Source organism: Silene latifolia, chromosome 8 (genome assembly GCF_048544455.1).
Source record: "Silene latifolia isolate original U9 population chromosome 8, ASM4854445v1, whole genome shotgun sequence".
NCBI lineage: Eukaryota > Viridiplantae > Streptophyta > Magnoliopsida > Caryophyllales > Caryophyllaceae > Silene > Silene latifolia.
In genome coordinates this window covers 27,164,913-27,185,418 of record NC_133533.1, presented here as the reverse complement: position 1 = coordinate 27,185,418, position 20,506 = coordinate 27,164,913, and the positions used below count along the sequence as shown (strand labels likewise).

The window sequence follows — 20,506 nt, the reverse complement described above, 5'->3', positions numbered from 1 at the left end:
TAGAGTTGTAATGAAGTTGCGTAGTAATATGAAAAAAGGGTGTTTTTGCCATAAAAATGAAAATATATGGGTCTGGAAGCAATTTCAAAATTTTTGCAATATTTTGGGTGTAATTTTGAAACAATTTTTTAAAGGGGGTAAGTTTTAAAAAGTTGATAATTTTCTCGATAATTAATTATTTAAAAAAATATAAAAATACTTTTAAATAATAATGTTATACACTTATACAGGATGACAGGTAACACTTACCCTTTATAAACAACTAGATCATGGGGCGGCTAAGCGAAATACATCTTCGCTAGACCTATTAAAATATGACTCGAAACCATAAACGCTTCCTGGCTTAGGTCCTTATTTTGAGAGTGAAACTCAACTTGAGTCGTGACCCATTTGACCAAACTTAAAATGACTAATTTATGTTTGAAATCCTGCCGAGCTTAGCCTGGGTAGATTTCACAGCATTTTGAGCAGAACCATGTTTAGAATTGGCAATCACCAGTTGAGCCTTGCTGGCTTCCAGCTCTTTTTTCAGGGGCTCTGCATCCTTCTTCAAGCTCTGCATCTCCCAGTCCAGAATGTTAATCATGGTATTAGCGGACTTTAACCGACGGGTACTCAGAAAGCCAGCATTTACGTTCTACACAGGTATACCCAATGATTCAATAAACTAAGAAGAAGGAATATAACAAGCAAGTATAAAGGTCCCAGGAAAGAAAATTTACCTCCTGAAGCAGGGAAAGCAGATTGGCGGCAGCATCCCTGGAATAGAGAAGGGCTGATACGGCCTGGGCAGATGTCTCCTCAGTATTAAAAGAAATTAGGTGATCATCAACCAGGAAAGAGTGCACCTGAATTTGCTCCCTAACAGCCTAAATATTCCCAATTCTGTCCTTGACCTCTCTAATTTCCCTAACTTCCTCAGTCTCACCAACATGTTCGAGAACATCATCCTGTCACTACCTGTGGCCTCCTCACTTCGAGATCTTTCCTGAGCAATCTAGGATATGTCTGCCTTCAAGTGAGCAAAGCCAAACCTGTTATAGCAGAAGACCTAGTCACTACAGGATAAATTCCTATATCAACAATATAAATACAAAATCAAGCCAACTAAGAAACAGGTAAAAATCTTATTTCCAGAGGTTGAAGACCCAGAACCCTTGGAGGACTTCAAGGCCTTAAAAGTGTCATAAAGCGAGGCAGGGGCTTCTTATCAAGCAGGCCAAGTCCTCTCCTCTTCAGGCAACATCATAAAGGCTGCAATCATATTAGCAGCAGGGTCACAACGCCAATCAGCCATTGGAAATTAATACAAGTAAGCACGCATAATTCATTTTTTTATTTCCATTTCGTTATTTGTAAAGACATGCAGGTAAAAAATAAAAGAGACTCACCATATTCCAAAGCTGGATAGTTGAAATAATCCAAGTGAGGACCAACGGAGGCAGCCTTGACAAACATATAACTTAAAGTTTATGATATCTGGTTGGATAGCCCCAAGGGCATACAATTAATAAAAGACTGCGAACGGAAAATTTTTGGGATACTTACAATTCAATTAAGATTCACTCAATTTCTTAAAAAAAATGAAGGGTCCATTACTCCATTTTCTATCAAGGGTCAAGATTTCATCTCACGGTAATCTAATGGTCCATGTTTTCAATCGATAAATAAAAAAAATGCAATAGAAAGAGGTATAATATTATATTGTAATGTGAGAGGAAATAAACAAAAAATGGAGAGAAAGAAATAGAGAGGATCATTTTTAAATTTTATAGTGTATCCTCGATTTCTCGCACTCATGGTTTGATTGGTTTCTTAACACCCTATGAAAGCAAATGACGATTTTATCGTGAATTTTACCGAACTTTAAATTTATGACGTTTGATATGGTAGCCGCACGGGCATACAATAAAGGACTACCAAAGGGAAATATTTTTTTTTTTTTTGGATAATTGTCTCGTTAAAAATTGTAAATATTGATTTGATTGTTCGTTTTCCCATGAAAGCTTTACAATATCCTTCCTTGTGGTTGTTTAGTGTGATCCACCACACGTTAGTAAAACCTTATTAATAAACGACAAAAGATACGTAAATTAAAAATGGTGCCATAGTTCACATTCTAATTCTATCACTCTTGTGCTACTGGCTACTGCTGGTGGTTGTACTCCTGAAGGGACTTTGATTGATGTCTGTCTGACGTTTTCGGTATTGGCGAGGTGGCCTAATTCGATTTTCTGGTGTTGGCGCTTTCGGGTTTTGAAACCCTTCATTTAAGCTACACACGGTAATTTTGGTTCCTTTGTGGGTTAATACTTAATACTTAATAAGATGCACAGAGGAAAAGCGTGATATATCAGGTGGTTCAACTCCTGATGGCACGTGCCCAAATTGCTGGTTAGAAGATGCTTGTGAGTTATGAAAAAGATGAAAGAACAGAGGATTAGTGAAGATGATGATGTGTACATATAGAGAAACAAAGACAGTTGGACAAATACTTGGAAATGACTGGCTTTTAAAAAGGATTTCAGATAGGCTAATTTTAACTTTACTTGGATTTTGTGGGATTTGTATCAAATCCAAATGTTGTTATTGGTTTGCCGAACAAGTGGATTGGGCCGAATATAGAATTTTGATGCAAATACGCAATACATACATAGTAGTACAATACAATTTTTTGTGATATTACACAAGCAACAACAACATTATCATCATCCCGATATCTCAAATACTTCCGTCTTAGAAACAAAGTAATCGATTGGATGTACTGCACATGCCATACCTATTACATATTACAGATTGAAAGTTATTAGAAACTATTCAACCATTCACTTACATATATAGAAAGATCACAAGTAAGTTAGTATTTAACATATTCATAATAATTTATGAGTAATATATTAATTTATGAAGACAATTAATTAATTGCCAACAAAATTGACACGAGAACGGTAAGTTTGGCCAGCTTGCCATCCAACTGGAATGATATCAGTTAAGATTAAGGTGTTTCCTGATCGCTTTTTCACAACCTTATAGAAAAAGGTGGTTGAATAACAACTCCGGTATTTATAGCCCAAGTTACACCTAAAGATTCATACATGTTCATCCATCCATTATTACTTGATTGGGCTTGGAGCTCCACTTTCGATATCCCGGTTCCTTCTGCATACTCTATTGCTACTGCCAAGTAATACGGGTTTGACCCTGGGTCGACTCTCACTTGTACGGTCACTCCTGGATAGTCACATTCTACCCTGCATATTTTACAAATATTTAAATACGACTGTTGTATATATATCGTACATACAACTTCGATCAGTAAAGATAATAATAACCATGTTTATAATACATTGGTCTTGTGTAAGACATTATTATATATAATGTGTTTCTAATTATTAAGATTAGGGACGACTCTCAATAGGAGTATATTTTATGAAACTGGTGGCAATAAGTTACATACATTTTATACTGGAGTTGAAGAACTCCGGCGTTTCGGAGTTGATCAGCAAGGCCGGATTTTGCCAAGGCTCCGAAAGCGGTGCCACTTAGATCAAAATGGGCTGTTTCAGAATTAGAATTAGAGCACCCTGGGCACTCATCTGTTATTGTAACTGTAACTGAATTTCCTGAGCATGCTTCATTTTCAGTGCATTTTACCTATTTCAATTCCAAATTTATTAATTATAATAGAAGAATCAAAGGAATGTTACGTAATTACATGAGTTAATTATGTCTACGAAAAAACATTTCGCTATATAAATGATAGTAGTATAGTACTAACTAGTATAGATCCCAGTATCCCACGTCATGCATGCGCCATATTTAGAGTTTGTATTTTATTTAGTTGATTATTTATACTTCTTGAATTTGCACTTCATTAATATTAAATATTTCACTCCATTGTATTTAACATATGAAACAAAAAAATTGTAATGGAAAACTAATCAAAGAGAATTTAGTTAAGTTGTGAATTTTTTTTAATAAATTTGTTTTTGTCACAAAGCTAGTAGTAAGTATGTGTCAAGTTATTGTCTACCGTAATAATTATTGCATTATTGAAAAATTTAGCAACTTATAATGTATATTTTAATACCAATTTTATTTTATTTTAACGAAAAAATTATAATTATAAATTTAATAAAAGATTAGAGTTTAATTATAAGATTTATATTCATTAAAAAGATTAAAATTTAATGAATGAAAGTTTACTTATTTTCTTATTTAGATAGATGTCTTTTAAAGGAGAAACCAAGGTAGTTTTTATTCTCGTAGCAGTAAGAGGGATTACTAATACATCTTGCGTGTTCGAATGTGTATCATGGACTCGTATGTGGTATTACCTCATAGCAAACTCCACATCCTTGGCCCTTCTGGTAAATTGAAGGTCCTCCTGCCGATATCATGGAAGAATATGGATATTTATTTACTGTATCCCTGAAACCACAAGCTCCACCTACATTTATTCACGGAATATTTATAAATAAGAGTTAGAACGATTAAAATAAAGTAACATACTCCTTAGTAATTATTGCTACGTATTTAGTACGGAGTAATATATACGGAGTATTGTTATACATTACACAACGGTTTTGTTTTAAATTTTATGATTAAATTTCGGGGTAAGGGAGGGTTGTATATACGTAATCAGGTTATTATTTCTGAATAACTCAAGATGATAATTGCGTCAAAAACTACATTGAAGGATCGATATTTCACAAGAGAAAGAAACGCAACCACCTTAATAATTCATTTTTTATTTAGTCCAAAGTTTATATGATTGATAAAAAAAAAATTTTAAATGTCCATGCAAAGTCATGAACCAACTAAATTATGACAATCTTGATTTATTTTTCATCACGTGCATGCAGTGGAAGCATGCATGCACTACCTAGCGGCCCAAATTTAATAAAATTACCACGTAAATCATGGTACCATAAACACTCGACTATTTGACGTAAGGTTTACATAATTACATTGTGCACATGTTTGGGTGGAAGGGTGGAACCGAAGCTCAGTACCACTCGATTATTCAAGAATAAGAAATAATGATATGTGATTAATAAAAGTTAATTAGAGACGCAAAACTAATACGGAGTACATCAATAATAATAGTAAACGGCGTTTTTATTCATAATAACTCATACCGTCACTGCCGGCGCCATTAGCAGGTCCATACCACGTAGCACCAGCCGGAGACCAGCCGGAACCGTAACTTTGATCATACATTGATGCATTCAATAGTTTAGGGTTGAAACACTGACAACATTGGATAAGAACAATGAAGGCTAGTAGCATAGGAAATATTGTAGAGTAAGAGCAATTAAGAAAAAAATGAGCCATTTTTAGTTCTTAATTAAGAATAACTTGTTAATATATTATCTAATTAAATTATTAAGTACTTGAAGGTGTGATGAGTGAAGAAAATCGATACAAACTCTAGAGTATTTATAGATCGAGTAAAGAGAAGATTATTTGATGAACGTGCCATATTAGAAATTAAGCCCTTAATTGGGGAATAAAGATTGTTAGTATAAGTCCTCATTAAAATGTTAAATTTATCGGTTAGACTTTCGTAAGATGAAGGTATTCAGATCATCTTAACCTTAAAACGAGTAAAATATCATCTCACCTAGCATATAAGACAAGTCATTTGCTTACATGTTTTTCCTAGCATATAAGACAAGTCATTTGCTTACATGTTTTTCCATAATTCTGCGTTTATCTTATTCATACTACTTCACCTATTTTAGCTTAAAATGGAGCGGATACACCTGTCTTAAAGAAGAATTTTTTTTAAATCTATATATAATGTATCTTTTATCTTAGTATTTTATTCCTTGCATGTGGCCGTAATATAATGTGTTATCGTTTCTTTAATAGATTGAACTATTTGAGCAATGGAGCTAGTATAGTCATGAATAACATGGGTGAAAATGAAGACTTAACAACCGTAGCCGCAAATATGCATGTAAAATAATCCATGCATACTTTGACTTTATTGCTATTAATTACACTCCTTTAATTTTGCGTAATTTTAGGATTTAGGATTAATTTATTTCATGCTTTATTGGAATGTTACAATTTTGTGTTAAGCCATTTTTTTTAGTTGAATGGAACTGAACTGAATTGAATTGAACTGAGATGAAGTGAGTTGAACTGAACTGAAGTGAGCTGAATTGAAATTTACTGAGATGAATAAAACTGAAATAGACTGAGTTGAACTGAAGCGAGTTGAATTGAGCTAAGCTGAAATGAGCTGAATGAAAGCTGAAATTAAATTGAAAAGAATGGGGTCTTAATTAGTAAAAGTGATGCCATCCACTAGGTAATTAGGTAGGTATTAACACCCTAATTAAGAAAAAACAAAATAAGAAGGTAGTTTTAATTTTGCGTCAAAGTGTTATTCCTTCCGATCAATGTATTTTCATACCTTTATTTCTTATAATTAAAAAGTCTTTCACAAATATTTAACAAAATATATAGATATTAAGATAAATGATTTTATGTCTTGACTAATACGAATAGACTGGATAGAAAACTCGTTGAAATATCATTTATGGATAACCAGGTTTTGAGTTCGAAATCTCGAATCTCCATTCCTATTTTATAGTGCCCTCATAACTAGGTTTGATCTAGTTGAATTAAGTTCTTATTAACATACACAAAATTTCATACCAGAAACAGCTTTATGATAACACGGTTATATTTAATTAAGTAAAATCTTAAGTATATCCGTATCTATTACCGCTTAAATACATTGGTTATTTTTATAAATTAATTTGTCGGGACTGTAGAACAATTGACCCTGAACCTAGGGCAAGATGATGAAGCTAAAAGCTACGTTTATTTTCATTTTATATTTGCTAATATCATGCTATAAGGGATGAAAAGTCTAGAAGTCACAAGATTTACGGCTTTAGCTTCCCTAATTAAAATCTTACCCGTCAAAGTAGCCGTTAATGGTGGTTATTGGCAGTTATAAACCGTTTTTTTGTACATTATTATAATGTTGATAAGTTGAGTTCTTCAAGTTAGTCTAAAGAGTAGGAATAACTACTGTGATTGGTGACTAATAATTTACTCTGATTTTATAGACAATACGTCCAACAAAATATACAAATTCATGTGCTATGAGCCTATGACTATGAGCCATGAGGTCATACCCAATATTACGTACATACTCCCCCTAATGGCTGACGACACCTTTTTATTAGTCCCTCTATTCAAGATTTATAAGTAGGGGGCGAAAAAATTCAATAGGGACGAACAAGTAATAGCATAATGTAAATTTGAAAAAAACCTAGAAAATTTAACTAAAAATTTCGAATTTTTCCTCGGCCAGTGGGAACGATCGCCCCGCCACTACATCCGTCCAAGGTGGGGGTAGAGGTGGGCTAGTAAAGATTCTCGTTTCCGCCGAAAGTTGAAACTCTTACAATTTTTAATTAGTTTTAAACTTTGTTCGGGTTTTCACTATATTATTACCAGTTCGTTTTCGTTGAAATTTTTTATTCCCTTTGACTTCAAATATTGGCTCTACATTGCGTGATCCCTTAATAATCTTGATTTATTTCTAAATGTCAAAGTTTAAACCATTGATCTTAAATAAGTTTTGAATTAATAAAATTTCTAACTTCACGATAAAATATATACATATGCATTCATCGTAAAAAAAATCACAAAAAAATATTTTTTCTTGGAAAAATAAGTAATATGTATATGTGATTTGCAAACTATTAGGTATATTTAAGGGTTATCTAATATGCATTGAAGATAGTGATTATAGGTTCCCACATCACCCAAAAAATGTTGAAAATTGGGGTCAAAGTACCCGTCTTTAGTGTGCAAAGTTAAATAAGGAGATTGTTTGGAAATTGAGTATTTTACAATAAAATCGCTGTAAGGTTCAACAATTTGCACATGGTAGTCAAAATGTTAACTATATGCATGGTACCTCGTAGGTTTACTATTGATACCAAACTGGGACAAAACCGACCCTAACCTTGTTAACTCATAAGTCATAACCAAACTTTAAGATTAATGAGTTAGGCCTTGATCTTTTGACTGAATTTAATTAAAAGAGATTGAGCTAAATCGATAAAATTGAATTAAGAGTTTATTTGTAAAAAGATGAACTGAACTTAGTTGGATAAAGCTAAACTAAACTCAAATGAGCTGGAATCATGTCCAAATAAATAAACAGGGTAACCAAGTAGTGTTAGTCCACTGGTAGCCGGGTTAAACCTTGAAGCTTGCAGAAATGCAGAAGTTGAGAGGTCCCGGGTTCGACTACCAGCTGGGGCGATGATAACTTGACCACTGCAGCCCCCGAAGAGGGTGGCTTACATGGTCCATGTGGTGGTGCGAGAATGCATGGGTCCGGGAGAATTCAACCCCCTTGTCATAAAAAAAATAAAAAAAAATAAACAGATGTTGTGAAATAAAGACAAGAGATTGTAGAGAAAAAGTTAGAGAGAATGGAGGGAGACCGAACTATATATTATTCCATCATGTGGGGTATATATACACATACAATGAGGGTAAAGTTTCCATAAGATAATACTCTCTAGAATATTCTAAGATATGGACATTCATATAATATTATACCATAATATTTCATAACACTCCCCCTTGGATGTCCATCGCTGAAGAAGATGCCTCGTTAAAAACCTTCCTAGAAAACCCCGTGGGAAAAACACTAGTGAAGGAAAAGAGTACACTAATCTTCAAACACGCATAACAAGCTGCCTCGTTAAAACCTTTCCATGGAAAACCCAGTGGGACAAAACCATGGCTAAGGAAAAAGAGTACAGCGCGTGCCACTCCCCCTGATGATTACATAACTTTATATATCTTGAAATAATCCATGCTTTGAGATAACTTCTCGATTGTTGAAATATAATCCATCTTCGTTGTTAACTTGATATTTTCAATTAGTATAAATTCTTGATAACTTCAATCTTCATATTTCATCGGAACTCACAATCTGGATATAATCATTTCATAATAACTCTTGGATCTTCATTTCAAATAATACCTCCATAATTATGATGAAGTTTCTCCTCAATATGTAACATAACATTATATGTCGAAAATAATTGTCATCTCAAATATAATGACGTTCATGACTATAGCGTAATAATGCGCTTATAGTGCTACCTCGTTAAAAACCTTGCTAGGAAAAACCCTTTGGGACAAAAAAACCTAGTCGAAGGGAAAAAGAGTGTAGCCATCATTCCTTAATCCTTGTCTTAAGGAGAACAATCCGATAATTATCGAATAAATCATCCAATACCTTTGAGCGATTTTCTTTGCTAAACCATATATGTATGGATTGACATTTTCCACTGTAGATTTTCACTACATTATTCTAATCGTTATGGTAATTCTGGACCATAAACTAATTTCACATGTTTAGCAAGAAGATCATTTAAATATGAATTCCCATATGCTCAAACTTCAGGTTGAGACAATAACTTTTCAAATAAACTCTATAGGAGTTTTGATGTTCCATTTTGGAATTAAGCACGATATCTTTCAATCGTATTGTAGAGGTTTATATATTTCATCAAGAGTTTTCAATAACTCAATTGATCAACCATTAACAATTGATGATCATTAATAAGAGGCTCCTACAGGGAGTTATCCTCAAAGGAGTAGATCGTAATATATTTCTCCTTTCCATCATTATCCATTCAAAATTATATTATGAAACATGTGCATGCATATGATATGAAACTAAGTTCTAAATAACATATCCTAACAAATATGTAGTAATAATAATAATGTAAATATTAAAACTAATATGCAATGATGAACTTACTCTCTATATGCACATGATGATGACTCAAAAAGCAAACTGATCAGTTTTCTACCCATTCATAATTTGGATTGACTTCAGGTCAATAACTGGATTTCTAGTCCATGAGCTCATTTATAATCATTGATTATATGTCGACAACCAAAATGGACTTAATTAAATTTACGATCCCCATTATAAAGTCCGTAAAATATCGCGCGCAAATTTATGTAGGTTCCATAAATATATCGATATAATTTCATCACTTCTTGATGATATCAGTACTGTTTAATGATATCTGAATCTGAATATGTATGTGGTACCATTATATTCATTTAAGCCATCTATTATTCTTCAGATATCGTGTCACTTCAGGGACACTTCAAATATAGCAATTATATGTCATACCAACTGCTTGAACTTGCTATTTCACATTCATTGGAACCGTCAATTCATCTTGACTTTTGTTACAATACAATTCAAGTGTATATACTTGTATTAATGAGGTAAAACATATGGTTACATCAAATTCAAAAACCTCTACTCAATGAATTTAACGTATAACCTTCTGAACTTTTGGTTCAGTATGGGATCGATTTTGTTTTTACCAGCTTTAATTCACTTTTCTCCCCCTAAGGTGGTAAAAACTATAACCAATGTATAGTCTAAATATTTATCATAACCACCTTAGATCTCAATTTCTCATATGATCGATGAGAATTTATATGGGCATATTTGTACTATAACAGATATTTTTGGAAGAAATGTGTAATGCAGTTGGATTTTTAATGTGCTGATTTACAATGCCCAATTTAAGAGATCAACGATTCCATACTCTTTTAAAAACCCAAAGATGGGTTACTGTTGCTGTAACAGTATTTCTAATCTATTTTGCCCATTCTGTCCCTGTCTTTTATTTTTATTACTTCCTTTGCCACTTCTCTCGTCATTATTACTAATATACACTATCACTGTTTTCTTTGTTTCTCTCTATCTTTACCTATGGATTTTACATTAATTTCCTGCTCCATTCTGCATCACTCATCTCGGTCATGCGTTCCTTTCCACTTTCCCATGTCCTCTATTGTCTGAGGATCTCTTACTAATTTTCTTCATTAATATCAATTTATTACTCCGTATTATTTATGGCGAAATCCCCCTTTTAAACCTAACCCTAGCCAAAACAATCACCATAATTCCTCTTCGAGAAAAGTAATTCACTTATCAAATCAGCAACAATATGGCGACCAGGAATTGAATCCGATTGATACTTGTGATTTTCAACAACAATGGCGACTACGAATTGAAGTCGGCCGATACGACAACATAACAGGTAAGTTGCGTGGATTCTTGTGCATTTTCGTCCAATATTTTTCCATTCTCTTGTAAACTTTTGCATGTCGGGCTGCACAATTATGATCATGCTATTATAGTATTATTCCAATTATTTCGATCAATTTCTTGGTTATTTTGGTGTTTTTAAAACAACCACCTTTGATGTATAAATAATAAATGTATATATAGAGGGAAAAGCAACCAGGTCCTTGAACTTTCATGTTGTTGATCACTAATGTACATATTTTACGGAATCTTTGTACTTGTGGTTAATTTGGTTGTTGCCCTTGCCAGTAGTTATCAACTTTCTATTGGTTTACTTGATGTTGATCGATGTATATAGACCTTTTATTCCAACAATGTTGAAGATAGTGGAAAGCCAGATGTTAATGAAGGCATAGATCAAATGGTGATACTCGTGGACACTTCTCGTGCATGCATATCGTTTCTTTCAGATGGGCATCTGGTCAGTTCCCGTGTATGCATGTGATTTCTTTAGTACATGTGGCGATTTATATTTGTTGTTGACCTGTTCTGGGTTGTGAGTATATGTTGCATTTAGATTTACTGGGTCTAATCCTGATGGGAATGGCTTATGCTTGGTTTAGACGGTTGTATAATTACGACTACAAAAACGTTCCAATCATTTGAATCGTGCAAACATTGAAAATGCTTATACTACTTGAGTTATAGACACTTCTTTCTGGTAAGATGAAGTATATGACCTGAAAATAGTTTGCCTTGAGTTTGGATTTTGTAGCTTTATGATCGTCATGTTCGAGGGTTAAACTATTCTTCATGTGTTTTTCGGCTTAGTTAAGTGGGACTTCCATGGGTTTGGCTTGATTTAATTGTTCCATTTTTTAAATATCATTTTGTACTACTCGATTTCCAGTCAACTTCACCCTTCCCCTCTTCCACTTTTCACTTTTCATCTTTTACCTCTTTCATACTTTCCATCTTTTGCCCTTTCGTATCCCTAAGCTTTCCTCTTTTGCATTCTGCGATTTTAAAATGTTTTAATTCAAGTGCTTAGATTTCCCCCCTTTTGTATTATGCGAACCAACCCCTTTACTCCACTTCTGGTGAGAACCTTTGAGGCATTGGCATAATAATGAACATGATAAGGCTATGTGATTGATAATAATGTGGTATGTGGATCACCTTCAGTGGTTATAGCTTTTCACATGTACATATCTAAGGAAGGGGGAAATCTAAATGAGATTATTTGGCTTTTGACTCCCTTGTTATGTACCCCAAATGTCTCTTCCTAAAGCATATCCATACAATCCTCCGTGAAAATTGTACTGCAACTGTTTTCATGTTATTGCATAAGACATAAGCTCATAAGCACTGATTTTCTACAGTTTAGTGACTTCATTTATGGATAACTTGAATTGATTGGGTTGTGAATTATTGATTCTTAAATTCAAACTTCTGTTGATGCCGCACTTGCCTTAAACACTGCCAACAGATGCTACACCATCTGTACTCTTTCTCTTCCCCAAATTGTTCCGACGGTTTAAATTCTCTCCAAAGTATTGAAACTTATTTCTTTTAACCATTTCAAGGCTGAAAAGGTGGAGAAAGTAGACTAGATTCCAGGGAGAAGCTCAAATACTACCGTACAAAGATGCAAGAACTTGTAAGTACTTTCTCTATTTGTTGCCTTTTATTTTAATGTCTCAACTACATTAGGTACAGCCAGAGGATGCTCATTTATTTTGTGTTTATGAATGTATGATGTTCCAAATTTGTTGCTATGCAAGATGAGTTATTCAAAGCTTAGTAATTCTCGATGAAAGAGTATAATGTCGATCTGAACGGTCTTTTGTGGGTAGGTTTGGAAACAAGTTTTTGGGTGAGAAAGCTAGAGTGCAAAACTATTGGACCTGAACATAATACTACATCATTGACAAAAAAAACAATTCGTGTTTTAATGCCAATTTCGACTATTTTTCGAGGAAAATTCATTTTTTTGGTTGAATTGAAGTCACTTGTCCGTAGTCTGTACCCACGTCAGAGTTTCAATGTATGACATTAGGACTTTAGTAAATTCGAAGAGTGTGAGCTACATAGCTCATGAATTTTCTCTGCGATACGCTTTTAAGTCTGAAGCGGGTATGCCCTACGAGACAACATTGCCAACTATGCAAAGAAAGTGTCGAATTTGAAATGTGCTTTTGTATTATCATGGTAGAATGATACTAACTGAGAGACAAAGAAGTGTATGCTATGCAATGTGCATCTTGTGTTCTTTGAAAGTTGGCCCTTCTCCTTGCCTTTTTCATTCATTTACCCTTACTGGTTTTGCTTCTCACGCTCCTGCAACGGTTAGCCTTCATTATCCTACGCAACAAAATAACACAAAACTAAGATACCCTTTTTAGGGGACGGCAACGCGGACATGCTAATTTAAGTTTTTTTATTCTTGTGTAGCGCGATTCTGGGCTTTCTAGCTGAGTGAATCATGTATGCTACTGTCATTTCCTAAATGCTAGACCAATGTCATACCTCTTTTTGTGTCTTGACTCTTGACTTGATATTCACTTTTCTACACATCTTTTGCTCAGTATTTTCTGTGTTGAAAGTTTTGTTCCTTCCTTTGTTTAAGTTAAAAGCTTCTCTTTCTATGTTTAATTTCTGATTATTTCTTTGTGCATTGCTGATTTTGGCCTTAGATACGCTCAATGCATGTCTCAGAGCAAATATGAAGATCTTTTACCGTATGTTTAGATACTAAAAGAGGAGGGTAGGGGAGGGGAAGAAAAGAGGACAGATGGGAATGGAGGAGGGTTTTCCCTCCAATTTTTTTTTGTTTTGGCTGGAAAATGGACCCCTTCATTCCCCCTCTCTCCCTCGAAATCCCTTCAACCCAACCTGCTAACCAAACATGGGAATTTGTCCTCCCCCCACTCACCAATCTAACAAAGATTTAGTGTTTGAAAACTAATACAAAGTGCTCATGGTTGGTAAAGTGTTTTATAATTATATTGAGAGGTTCTATTTGAACTTTTTCTTTTACTCGCTGTGCTCAAGTTATCTGCTTTCACATTTTTGTAGATAGACATCCGTCGATCAAATAAATGAACAGGATCCCAGATTCCTTCTTTACGCAGTCGTCTACGACAGACAAGTCAAGCACGGAATTCCTCATCGGGTGTTGCGAGCTTAAGGGCTCGTATAAATCGTCATCTCAACATTGACATCTATTCCTTTTCTCCCTATTTGTTTGTATAAATCTTCTTATTATGTTGTAGATTCTGTACAAAAGCAGATGTGATAATCAACTTAATGAAATTATTGAGCGTGCTTCTGCTGACAAGCGTGAGGTATCCTATTCTTCGGGTCTGCCTTACAATATTGAATTGCAGTCACCTTGTGTAGAGTCTAAAGAATAAGTTTTGAGGCTGGGCTTCTAGGAAAGAAATATGAAGGAAAATATAAGCAAGTTGCAGAAATAGCTTCAAAGTTAACGATCGAAGAGGCCAAATTCCGAGAATATCAGGTATTGCGATTGTGCTTATAGACTTTTGATTGTTGTTAAACACGTAGAATTGTTGGTTTCAATGACATGTGAAATTGTGAACAAAGCATTTACTTTCTTCGTAAATCTATTGATAAGAATTTTCAAAAGTTGACTGCTGAAGTACTCATGGTGAAACTATTTCCTCTATACAATTCTATGAGATTTTGAACAGAATAATTGCTACTCTTGAGCTATTAATTTGTAGGTTGTCCATTATATGCTGTAAAATTTTCCAGGAGCGGAAAATGGAGTTGCAACAAGCAATTACTAACATGGTACAAGGTGGAAGTTCTGATGGTATTCTTCAGGTAAACTTTGATCCATCACCTTTTGGGTCTAATGCTATCTTCCAAGAAAATAGTAACTTGTACTGATCAGTTGCTTTATATCCAGGTATGTGCTGATAGAATACCGTCATATTTTGAGGAGCTATTGGAGGCTTTGTCTGAACGCTGTAAGAAACATGGTTTAGAAATTAAGTCGGAAGCATTAATTGAGCTCCCCAAAGGTAATGCTTGAAACTATTCTTGGTGCTTCCCTATTGTTCCTTGACCATTTGTGTTTCTTGTTTGGTGATTTATTTTTCCCAAAGAATATATATTCATCACTCTGGATTTTGGTGCCATACTGCTATTTGCCAGAGTAACCAGGCAGGGTAGGAGAATGCATTAGCTTCTCTTTGGTATCTGAGTTTTATGCTATGTTTCTGTTAAAGGCTGGCAGCCCGGGATTCAAGAAGAAGCTGCGGTATGGGATGGAGAATGGGATTAGTTTGAAGATGAAGGTAACGGGGAAACAAATCCTTTCTTCCAGTGCTCACTTTTAGCCCTCTGTTCTCCCTCTGTGGAGAGTGCACTGCAGGATTTCTTCACAATCATCTTTTATATAGCCATATTTAGTCGCTGAACATTCTCATGTTGCAAATAACTTGGGTCTTGGGCTCTTGGCAATTGATTTTTGGCACCTTGTATAGTTTCCATTTCCAAATGGAGCCGAAAGCTCGCTATTCTTTGGTTCTATATTATGATGGAATATGGTTCACTAAACTAATTACACTTTTTTTTATGGTAAAGTAGCTGTTAATCTGTCATTGCGTGCAATTCTCGATGCAATTTTCATTACGAGTCATCCCAATACATCCTCTCTTTGGTGTTAAGATTATGTACATTTGACCCCTCTTACCATCATTTGCAGGAGCTTTTGAGACACCGGGATAAGTTATTTTGATGTTGTATTGTTCTGTCTGTATGGTATCTGATTGCCTGATTGGTTACTTCCAGGATTACAATTTGACAAGGAAATTTTTTCGGGTATTCAAATGCAAAAACCTCTCCAAATTCGACATTATTCGAGAATGGCACATATCCTCACAATGATTCATATGACCCTGATTCACCGTCAAATGCCGATAACAAGTCAGAGAAGCAATCCAGTAGAGGCGAGTGGGCTCTTGATAGTGAATCTGGGTATACTCACAGTGAAGATGATTCGGTAAAAAGCCCTCGTGGAAGCCCGTCGCCTTGAACTACATCAGAAAGCCCGTCACAAGATTTTTCTGATGTATTTGCCAGGAGCTCTAAGGGAGAAATAGATCTTCACCGATATGGTTTACTACTTTTTGCCCATCTTCTCCTCTATCACATACACAGTATCTTATGAGTCTTAATATGAAGCTCCCTTGTTCTCTCACATAAGTTTTGATGATCAAGGTTGGTGTAACTTTGATGGCACCGATGATGTGGATTCCGTCTGGGGATTTAACTCCAAGGTAAGCCAGCCCAGCTGTATATATCATCTACCTATATTAGTCAGACCGACCTTTTTTCAAATTTTGGACCCATGTATGTGTGAATAACAGACATGGCCTTTCATCTCAAACAGTTGGGCTTTTACCTAAAATGAAGTAATTTAAATGGAGTAATTTTTGCCCATCTTCTCCTCTATCACAGACTCACATTATCTTATGAGTCCTAATATGAAGCTCCCTTGTTCTCTCACAAAAGTTTTGATGATCAAGGTTGGGGTAACTTTGATGGCACTGATGATGTGGATTCCGTCTGGGATTTAACTCAAGGTAAGCAAGCCCAAAGCTATCATCTACCTATATTACTCGAGATAGACCTTTTTTCAAGTTTTGGACCCATGTATGTGTCTGAATAACCGGCATGGCCTTTCATCTAAAACAGTCGGACTTTTACCTAAAATGAAGTATTCAAGTGTCGTGTCATGTTGTGTTGGAAGGAATATCGTGTCGACTCTTGCCAATACAGCCAAAGTATAGTAACATAGTTTGTCAACTATAACTATGGAGCTAGAACATGTTTCCAACGCCCCAAATTCTGTTTGCCAATTTAAACGCATTGTTTATAGACTGGTCATTCATTCAAGTCTGTCCAAGCATAAATTATTGTACTGTTTACTCTTTTGTTGTTTTAATTTTGGATTGAAATGATGATGTTCATATTTGAAATATCTGAAATAGACAAAAAAAAATGTGGAACCTTTGTAGATGGCGGCGAAGGAGACAGTATACGATTTATTAGGAGTTAGTGTTGATGCTTAAGTCAGAGATATTAAGAAGGCCGATTATCAATTTTTGTGAAACCTTCTCATTTATGAATTTGGAAGAAATGTAATTATATATGTGTGAAGTATGATGTTCCTTGTTGATTACTCTATTAAAGATTACCACTAGCGCATCCCTCTCCTTTTCTGTCTTTGCGATCCCGGTTTTCATCACTCTTGCTCTTTGTTTGAGATCTAACGGAGTAATGGTTGCGGTTAGGCGTGGCTGCGTGGGCTTAGATGGGAGGAAATTTCGAACCTGAGAGCACTGTACTGGCATCAATTGAAAATATGCAGTATGCTGTCACATTGGATGTCCTTCAGACGGTATTCTCAAGAGCTTTGCGAGTTATTTCACTTATTTGCTTCCATTTTACCTTCTTAATTGATTGCCTATATTTAATTTGATTTTTTTTTCGAAAGAGGTAGTGTTGAAAATGATGTATATCGAAGAGTGAGATTTTCACGGAGGGATAATTGCTAGATAGACAGTATAAGAGTTAGGATGTGAAGAAAAATTATTCTGATATCGAGGCTTAGAAGGTTGTGAGTAGTTTGGTTGGGTTCATCGGGGTGTGTGGAAAGGTTGATCGAGTTGTATTGTGATTAGGGTTTATCTAATTTTCTAAACATTGATCATTTTTCCAGGAGCTGCTTAATTGCATGTTTATTGTTTGATTTTGAGTGATTCGCTATTAGGTTATGTTTATTGCTATTATTTTTTCGAAGTCGTCGTTTATAAGTTTTAAACACCGACTTCGATTCAATGTCTTGATGTTATCAGTTAAACTGCTTGACTGTGGTGATTGGTGGCCGTGGCGGGGTCGAATTGTAACTTAATATTACACCATTATAGCCACGAAATGTACACAACATGTAATTGAACTCTACCTACTAGATAGTGGGCGAGAATTCAGGGTACTGAGTCCGCGTTGGTAATGAAGGCCTTGTTTTGATCGGGGAGTTAAAACATGTCTTCGTAGTCATGGGATACCCATATTAGACTTTAAAGCTAAAAATGTCTTGCAAGGAAATCTCACGGTATAGCGTTTGTTCTTTCGACAAGGAAAGAAAGATAGGTTAATCGCCTAAAATAGGACCAATCCCAAAAATCCTCAAGACTGAAGGCTTCTGCAGATCTTAGGGGAGTTTGAAAACAATACATCTCCTGATATTTTTTTGGGCGAATGTTACATCAAACCTTTTGTCCTTGTGTATGACCTACTTACATTTCCGTGTCTCATAAAAGTCTGATTTTAATTAATTACTATTGTGAGGAAAGCTGCATTCAATCTATGTGAAGTGCATTTGTTCTTCTTTCCTGTCATCAGTTTAATGTCACCTCCGTCCAAATCTGTTAAACAAGCAACATCTCGATTAATTTGGTTGTTGAAAAATCTCCTTGGGAATGATCTGGCTCCACTGGACTACAACATATAGTGGGTAAGCACAGTGCTCTCTGTGTGCTGCAGTTGCCCAGCAGATGGCTGTTTGTTCTCTCTTATTGGAGGGCAATACACCAGGGATGAGTGTCTTGTTTGGTTGGCCTGGTAAAGATCTTCATCTATGTTATATGCTTATGTAGAGATGGCGATGGTGTAGCATGATTGGCCTTTTATAGTTGACGGCGAGTTCTTGAATTATTATATGAAGCCGTGGTGATGTTTTGCTGTTGTGCGGACACTTTGTTTCCGACAACTCTTAATTATGTAAGTGCTTACCCATTCTTCTATGCATGCACTTTTACATGTAATTTATGACTTTTATATTTGTCCGTTATTTGTTGCCCTTGCATGCCTATTTGTTACACCTGGATATAGGGATGAAGCTTATTAATCTGTAACATAGGCTTTGTGGATGAAGGTTTTCAGGGCGCTTAGCACTAATCCCAGTTTAAAGATACAGTAATTGTTCTTATAACAATGTCTCGCGCTCTGGTCAGGTGCCCACTTGCCCACTTTTACTTTTCACTGCCACCCACTCATTTCTCCTCTTCTCCTCTTCTCCTCTCCATTGCTCATTTCTACTCAATTAAATTCTCATATTCTCCTATCTATTCTCCACTTTCAATCCCAAAACCACCATCTCAGTTCCTCCTATCGTTGTTTAATTTATATAGTTGATATTAGTTAGGCTGTTCTGATTATAATGCTTTGATGATGCTAAGTACATAATTTGATGTATAATTTTGCAAAGGCGTTAACTTTGGTAAATATTACTTAGGAATTTGTGTTTTTTGTTGTCTGATTGGAAATACGAAATCGGTGAGGGGAGGAGTGGACGTTATACCTCTTAGATCTTTCGTTTCATTGGTAAGTTTTAATATTTGATCTTTCCGTAAGTGACTTTTTTCCACTTAGTATTGTCTGGTTCCATATACATAATTTGGTGGACCAGACCATTGTGTATACTATTGCTGTATTATTGAGGACTAAATCTTGGTTTTAACAAGATCTTTTTAGTTTGGCCATTTACTTAATGCGATGAGACTCCAGGGTGGTTGATGTAGTTGACCGATCTGATAACACGAGCCTTGTTGCGATCGTGAAGTAAAAACATGTATTCATTGTGGTGGGGTAGCCATATCAGTCGCTCATACTCAAAATAGCTGCATGCAAATCTGATTCATTTAATGTTTCTACGCTGCACTGTAGGTGGTAGTTGATAACTAACCGCTAACATAGTTGCTCGAGCTATGATCTTTAAGATTCATATAATGAGTTGTGTGTTTCTCACTTTCCAGAAATCACAAGGGGGTGGCTGCCAGACGAGGTTATGAGAAGTAAACTCCATTTTGTTCTCATTTGATGTATTTGCTTCCCAGTACCTATGTAAGTAACTTTTCATCTGACATATTGTGGATTAGTAGTTACAGCATGCATTAAATTATTCCCATCATTCCATATAACCCATATGATCATAACAAAGATCTGCATTTAAATTACAAAACATGTTCGATATAAAAGAACGCGACTTTATGAACTGGTTCTTTAACAGGAACCGGCAAGATCATCCCCACCTCTGGGTTGGTACTCACTATGATGCACCCTATCTCCTAGCAACTGTGGACTACGTCCGAGTATCATTTGCAGAAAGACCACAATCAAGGGTGCTTGTCAATGCAAAACCACAATGTTTTTGATAGTGTACTTATCGTACTTCGAGCACTTTAATGTAGCTTTAATCTTAAATGTGTCAAACTAATGGTTTTTTGTTGTAAAAATCACATGTACTGTAAATTTCGTGCTAATTACCATTATAGACTATGGCTTTCACCAAAC

The 20,506-nt window shown here is 35.2% G+C and overlaps 2 protein-coding genes across 2 annotated transcripts; one reads left to right on the top strand and one right to left on the bottom strand.

Annotated features, from left to right (window-relative positions):
* Positions 1-3,019: 3,019 nt before the first annotated feature.
* LOC141594229 (expansin-B15-like) lies at positions 3,020-5,223 on the bottom strand. The gene is made up of 4 exons (XM_074414372.1): positions 5,142-5,223; positions 4,338-4,450; positions 3,458-3,654; positions 3,020-3,251 (listed from the first exon to the last, which is right to left on the bottom strand). The coding sequence occupies exons 1-4, from the start codon at positions 5,221-5,223 to the stop codon at positions 3,020-3,022; spliced, it is 624 nt and encodes a 207-aa protein (XP_074270473.1).
* A 5,376-nt stretch (positions 5,224-10,599) lies between these two features.
* Positions 10,600-16,212, top strand: LOC141594896 (uncharacterized). The gene is made up of 8 exons (XM_074414882.1): positions 10,600-10,671; positions 11,475-11,597; positions 14,392-14,463; positions 14,541-14,639; positions 14,897-14,968; positions 15,054-15,168; positions 15,376-15,444; positions 15,941-16,212. Exons 1-7 carry the CDS (start codon positions 10,600-10,602, stop codon positions 15,429-15,431), a joined length of 609 nt encoding a protein of 202 aa, XP_074270983.1. The 3' UTR covers positions 15,432-15,444; positions 15,941-16,212.
* Positions 16,213-20,506: the final 4,294 nt, after the last annotated feature.